Source organism: Octopus sinensis, linkage group LG18 (assembly GCF_006345805.1).
Source record: "Octopus sinensis linkage group LG18, ASM634580v1, whole genome shotgun sequence".
NCBI classification, from domain to species: Eukaryota; Metazoa; Mollusca; class Cephalopoda; order Octopoda; family Octopodidae; genus Octopus; species Octopus sinensis.
In genome coordinates, this window is record NC_043014.1 from 44,063,743 (window position 1) to 44,071,242 (window position 7,500).

Here is a 7,500-nt window from a genome sequence, read left to right on the forward strand (position 1 = left end):
AGTGAACAGTGTATGAGTCAGATACATGCTTGCGAGTGTATGGAGGGGAGAAAATCAGGTGTAGTGTTGGCGAATCTCGGGAAGCATGGAAGTTTTGAAGGATGCAGTGCTCCGACAACTAACAACTGATGCTGGCAGTTTGTTCCATTCTTCAGCAACTCTTAGCATGAAAAAATGTTTCCGAAAGTCATGGGAGCTGTGTTGTTTTCTGAAACATGTCCACGGGTGTTAGACGAGTGGAGTTTGAAAAGGTGCTCAGAGTTATTGTTTGTAAGATGGTTAATAATTTTATGGGTGTCTGCCAAGTCAGCTGCCAGACGTAGGAGTTTCAACGTATCCATGCTCAGGGAAGGAAGGCATTCAGAATATGTCAAATGCCTGATGGAGGGGATATTCTCTTAGTAAATGATAACTTTTACAATAAATAAATCCCAATAACTTTTGAGTAATATGTCGGCTTTTTACATTAAAGACAAATGGCCTCACTTTTATGGGGAACTAAGTAGGATGTTGTGACGTTCATACCTTTCCTATTAATGTCAGACAAAATATTTATGGAATTTGTAACATCCCTTTACAATTTAGGTTCAAAATCTCATCACCAGTGTTCCTCAACCCTTATACCCCTGCGTAACACTTAAAATAAATCCCATATCTCAAGGAACCTCGGCACAAAAAAAATTATATACTCCTAGGCTTACGAACCACATGGTTCTGGGTTCAGTCCCACTGCGTGGCACCTTGGGCAAGTATCTTCAACAACCAGTTTTGTTGTGTGATGGAATCTGAGTACTTACAGAGGGGAAATATTTTGAAATTTGCTTAGACCATTCCTGCACAGATTGCAATGTGTCTGCTTAAAGGCGCAGGAGTGGCTATGTGGTAAGTAGCTTGCTTACCAACCACATGGTTCTGGGTTCAGTCCCTCTGCATGGCACCTTGATCAAGTCTCTTCTACTATAGCCTCGGGCCGACCAAAGCCTTGTGAGTGGATTTGGCAGATGGAAACTGAAAGAAGCCCGTCGTATATATGTATATGTATAAGTATATATATGTGTGTGTTTGTCTCCCCAACATCGCTTGACAACTGATGCTGATGTGTTTTCGTCCCCGTAACTCAGTATTTTGGCAAAAGAGACCGATAGAATAAGTACTAGGCTTACAAAGAATAAGTCATGGGGTAGATTTGCTTGAGTAAAAGCAGTGCTCCTGCATGGCCACAGTCAAATTACTGAAACAAGTAAATGAGTCGAAGGGATTTCTTTCTCATATTTTTTTCATCATAGTTTGTATGGTAAATATATATACATAAATATATAGGGTATCCAGAAATTACAGACATCACTAAATATATCCTCAATGGCTGTTATATTTTTTTTGATAGCATAATAGGTTAGATAGGATGATATCTATATTACCATATCACAATAACCGATAATGTATTGTGCATGCATAGTAATATTATGATCATGAAATTAGCATTAGCTTATCTCACTCTTTCTCACAGAACCCTAAGGTTCTGGTGAACCCCGGTTGAGAAACATGACGAGTCATCACAGTCAAATTAGCCTTTGATCCTCACTCATCATCATCATCATGTTGGCATGGGTCGGATGGTTTGAATGAGCTGGCGTTAGGTTCCAGTCCTCCGTTTTGGCATGGTTTCTATAGCTGGGTACACTGTGCGGCACAAGTGCTCTTTCACGTGGCACTGGCTTGGGTGCTTCTTTACCTGGCTGTGGCACAGGTGCTTTTTTCACGTGACAACAATATGGGTGCTTTCTATGTGGTACCATCACATAAGGATCAAAAAAAAGAAGTACAAGTGAAGTACTGGCATCAATTGATATTCCTATAATACATCTTGGATATCAATGAAAGTAAATAGAAGGAAGCTTAAGATGTGAATCAGTTAAAATCAAATATGAAGACAGAGAGGAACACAGTCTTTTCTTGCTAATGACTCATGTCTTCTCTGCAATTTTTATATTGGAGGGAGATGGTATAGTTTAATCAATCAATCCTCCATATATAACTGGTACTTGCTTTATCAACTTCCAGATTGCTGTAAAATAATAATAATAATAATAATAATAATAATTGTGTACAGTGCTCAGGTGCACTACAACTCATCTAAAGTGTATATATAATCAGGTGTAGTTTCGGCGGATTTCGGAAAGCATGGGATCCTGATGGAATGCAAATGTAGAACAGTAGAACAAAGGGGCAGAAGTCTGACTGCTACTACAAGTCATCACAAGGGAGCTTCTATGTGGTTGCTGGACCTACTAGAAATAGCAGTCAAGTGTCTCTCTAAATCTAGTTTCCTCTTCCCTGCCTTTATTTTTCTTTTATGACATCCTTTTTTTTTTATGTGACATATTTAACTTGATGCAGGCCACATTCCTGTTGAGATTATCTTTATATATACACACACACATTGTATGAAGAGATGTAAAAAGAAGTTTGGGCAAATTTGTTCTATGATACAAAGTTACTTCCCTTGTTTACTGTTTCCTAATGCTGCCAGTTTGCCATTTGCATATAATTACAATGTAGTTCAGTGGGATAGTTATGACTGGAATGCCTTTGAGCATATGTCTGCTCATTTAGAGCTGACTTGGGTCTAAACAACAACACATATTACAAGACATTTGGTATGGATTCCACCACGTCTCTTTGATCTGTTTAATATACTAAAGAGTGACGTTCCATTGATTACAGTTAGGTCTAACAGTATTAAAATCAAAGATTTTGTTGATGTCCTTCTTTTAATTCTATATTATTTTCTTTATATTTATTGTCTGAATATGAAAATAGTACAGCTGAAAGGTGTTGATCATCTCCACTAAATTGGATTAAAAGTTTTTAAGGGAAAACAAGGCTTATATATTTGAAGGGAGTGGTGAAAGGGTTAAATAGTTCTGTTAAAAGTTAGATTAAATAATTCAAATTCTTTAAATGAAATTATTGCTTTTAATGTTTTAAAGATTCTTCTTGAGTTTTGTAATGTTTTGAGGTGAATCTTTGAAGGAAATTAAAATTTCAACCCTTTGATGTAATATTATAGGATATTTATCTATCTATCTATCTATCATCATTCATCTTGGGCTTCTTTTCTTTCTTTCTTTCTTTGCACAGAATGTTCCTGGCACAGGTAATTTTCTCTTTTCATATTTTTCTTTTAAAGATATTATTAATTTCATTATTATTATTATTGAGTGAGAGAGCAGTGCATGCCATCAAAGTGACACTGGGGTAAAATATACAAAGCCCAGTAAACCCATCATGACTGCTTGTCTCATAAGGGTACACTAGGCACATGCATCACAACCATATGTGCGTGACATGGTGATCTCATATCGAGAAAAACAGCACATGACCTTGCAGGTGGGGCTCAGTTAGAAATTTCTTAAGGTCGAGTAACCCATCTGGCTCAAAAGGTCTTGAGTAACCCATCTAGCTCAAAAGGGCTCAGTTAGAAATTTCTTAAGGTCGAGTAACCCATCTGGCTCAAAAGGATGTTGAATGAAACATCCATGGTACCAGAGGTGAATTATTCAAACCCCAAGGAATCCCTCTCAATACATGGCTATGATGCTCCCCTACTACTTCTGCTCATGATCAGAGAGGCACATATCGTCAGCCACTCAGGGACATGCTCAACTGGTTATGGTCAAACAATTAGCTAGCAAATATGTGGTATTGAGCAGAATATTTGCTGTAGCCCATCTTTTATACCAAGACAAAACAACATACATGATAACACTTCCAATCAGTTAAGATGAGAAGCCATGAGAGCCACTGCCTTATACTGCATCAGGGAATTCATTATTATTATTATTATTAAGGCAATGGGTAATAGAAGTAGTAGAGTAATAACCAAAATATTGTGTTATTTACTTACGTTCTTTTTAGTTCTGAGTTCAAATTCCTGCCAGCATTCACTTTGTTTTTCATTCTACTGTGCTAACCTACCACTTCATATTCACCTTACCTTAATAGTATTAATCTAAATCACTTGAGATACTCGTTCTGCCTTGGTTTTGCATTTTCCTCTAATATAATATATATATATATAGGCACAGGAGTGGCTGTGTGGTAAGTAGCTTGTTTACCAACCACATGGTTCCGGGTTCAGTCCCACTGCGTGGCACCTTGGGCAAGTGTCTTCTACTATAACCTCGGGCCGACCAAAGCCTTGTGAGTGGATTTGGTAGACGGAAACTGAAAGAAGCCTGTCGTATATTTATAGATATATATATATATATATGTGTGTGTTTGTGTTTGTCCCTCTAGCATTGCTTGACAACCGATGCTGGTGTGTTTATGTCCCCGTTACTTAGCAGTTCGGCAAAAGAGACCGATAGAATAAGTACTGGGCTTACAAAAGAATAAGTCCCGGGGTCGAGTTGCTCGATTAAAGGCGGTGCTCCAGCATGACCGCAGTCAAATGACTGAAACAAGAGTATATATATATATATAATAAAATATTAGGGAATAAATCCAAACTTACAGGGAAAAATCAGATTTAGGATTGAATCCAATTTTATAGTAAAATATATATATATATATTATATTAAATTAGAGATAAAACCACTATTAGGCAAATCATACAATGAAAAACTTAAGCCAATACATAAGATTAATTAATTTATATTATTTAAATATATATCAAAATTATTAAAAAAGATAATTAATATAACACTACGATCGAAGAATGACTGTAACTCGAAAATTTTAAGAATTGAACAGCCATGAAACGATCGTAGTGTTATATTAATTATCTTTTTTAATAATTTTGATATATATTTAAATAATATAAATGAATTAATCTTATGTATTGGCTTAAGTTTTTCATTGTATGATTTGCCTAATAGTGGTTTTATCTCTAATTTAATATAATATATATATATATATTTATATATATAAACATTAAAATTGCGAAAGCATGTGACTCAATGAATTCTTGCGGTGAAAATAGTGAAAAAGGCACTAAATTTAGTACGAAAGGCACAAAGTTGGCAACCCTGGATGAAGCCTGTCATGAACTCCGATATGTGCAAGCATTGTAAAGACTACTGTGAAAACTTCATAGGGGAGGTAACTCTTTAAAGCTACATAACTCTTGTGGACTTAACTAATTCAAATATTACAATGAATACCAAAAATAAGTAGTGGAGTTGATATAATTTATTAAAAGAATTTTAATTTAATACTTACTACTCATTTCTAAATCTCTGCTACACGTGTTTCTTGAGGTTTATAAAATATATATATGTGTATGTATATATATATATATATATATATATATATATATATATATATATATATATATATATATATAATAATAATAAATATTAGGGAATAAATCCAAATTTACAGGGAAAAAATCAGATTTAGGATTAAATCGATTTTATAGTAAAATATTATAAAATATTATTAGAGACAAAACCACTATTTTGCAAAACAAACAAGGAAAGACTTAATCAATACATAAAATTTTAATAAATAGTCAAAAAAACCGCCACTACAATCGTTTCTTGTCTTGATCGACAATCTTCAGGTGGACTTCCAATAATTCAGTGTCAAATTATTTATTAAAATTTTATGTATTGATTAAGTCTTTCCTTGTTTGTTTTGCAAAATAGTGGTTTTGTCTCTAATAATATTTTATATATATATATATATATATATGTGTGTGTGTGTGTGCATGTAAAAGAATTTTTATCATTTGTTATATATCTTCTTTTATTTGTGATCTTTTTCAGTGAGATTTGTTCAGCGCACAGATGGAGGTAACTGAATTCATGCTTGCTGTAAAGGTAAAAAAAAAAATTCGAAGAAGGAAAGAAACAGCCATGTGATATGAAAGACTACTCGGTTGACTCACTCTGCTGGATGACAAGGTCATGGAAAGCAACAAGCACAAAATAAAGAAATCCTATGGAAGAAATTGGATCGAAACCACACATACATAAAAACAAAAAAAATTAAATAAATTGAAGTATTTTGTACTGAGAAGAAAGATAAAAAAAAAAACGAAAATATTCAAAGAAACTAATTAAATACCTTTAACTGGTCAGATGAACAACTTTCAAAAAACAAAAAGCGAAAAAAAAAAAGGCTGTGTCCACTGAACCGAGGAAGGATTTATGGGCAATAATTCCTCTTCAGTGATTGGTTGAATATAGTTTGACATGTGACCTCAGTGATTAGTGTGGTATTATATATATGTTTATATATATATACGTATATATATCATTTCTACTGCATGGCTTTGGTTTTGAAGAATAATTTTACAAATACACCCACGGACACTTTTAACGTGTGTACGTGCACTCACATTCAATCACACCAAGACATATCTATCTAATCTTCTCAGTGACCATTTGTTGATCATCTCTGATCAAAGACTTGTGAAATACACCACCACCCTCTTCAGTGTTTGGTCTATTCAGACAGCATGTTAACTGCCCTCTCAACGTGCTTACACTTCATTGTTCTGTTATATTCTGAACAAATTCTCTACCTTACCCTTGCAAAAATATGACAAGAAGCAAAGTGAAAGTGAAAGTTGAAATTTAAATATAAAAAGCAAAAAAATTCAATGAAGAAATAATGTCCTCATTTGTCTTGTCTCCCCTTCCATACCATTTTTTTATAAGAGAAAACAAAAACAAACAAACAAGCATATTTTAAAAAGAATTCAGAAAAACAAAAACATTTCAAAATGACGTTTTGGGTGTATTTTTTTTTGTCTTTCTCCCCACCATTCACAAATCTGTATTTTCAAGCCGTATTACTGTCTGGTCAGTATTGGGTGATAATTTGAGGGGAGGGGGTGTGCTGAAAATGCTACATAGTAAAATCTTTTTAAATCCCCCCCCCCCATGTTTTTTTGTTTGTTTTTTTACTAAACATTGACAAACATCTGAATATTCTTTTTTTTTTTTTTTAAATCACAAAAATATAAATTTCTTCTGCAAAAAAAAAAAAAATTAAAGTGAAGAAAAAAAAACTAAAAATAAAGTGGATACTACATTCTTTGAATCAAGCCTGTTGATTATTATAATGATGTGATGATTAATGAAATGAAGTTTAATAACTTTTATCAAATGAAATGGACTTCTTTGAGAAGAAGACGAATTTTTACCACTGGTATTGAAGTTTGATTTCTTCAGATACATTTAAAAAAAAAAAATTCGAAAACCCTACATTAATAAACAGATGTATACATACACAAATCAACTGTAAGCATGTATGTATACGTGTGTGTATATGTACACATATATATAAATATATATTTACATATATATACTCATTCAAAAACACACACATTATTTTATCACATGAAATTCATCTGTTGTTGGTTTTTTGTCCTAATGGTTTTTACTTATTTATTTTTTCACATTTTTCATGCAAATTTATTTTGTATTCTTCCCTTCTTAAGTATTCTTCGTGTTTTTATTTTGTTTTTTTTTATAATTAATTTTAAAG

General features: G+C 33.3%; 1 protein-coding gene across 5 annotated transcripts in view; it reads left to right on the plus strand.

The window, feature by feature from the left end:
* The window catches only part of LOC115221195, a 711,260-nt gene that overhangs the window by 702,968 nt on the left and 792 nt on the right, over positions 1-7,500 (plus strand). For 4 of the 5 annotated variants that reach the window (XM_029791347.2, XM_036510940.1, XM_029791345.2 and 1 more), the window contains one exon: positions 5,772-7,500. This exon is cut by the window's right edge and continues 792 nt beyond it. In XM_029791347.2, coding sequence (XP_029647207.1) covers positions 5,772-5,806 — 35 coding nt within the window. In that variant the 3' untranslated portion in view covers positions 5,807-7,500. Of the gene's footprint in view, positions 1-3,141; positions 3,158-5,771 lie in introns of all 5 variants that reach the window. The other variant, XM_029791346.2, reaches the window with a different exon arrangement.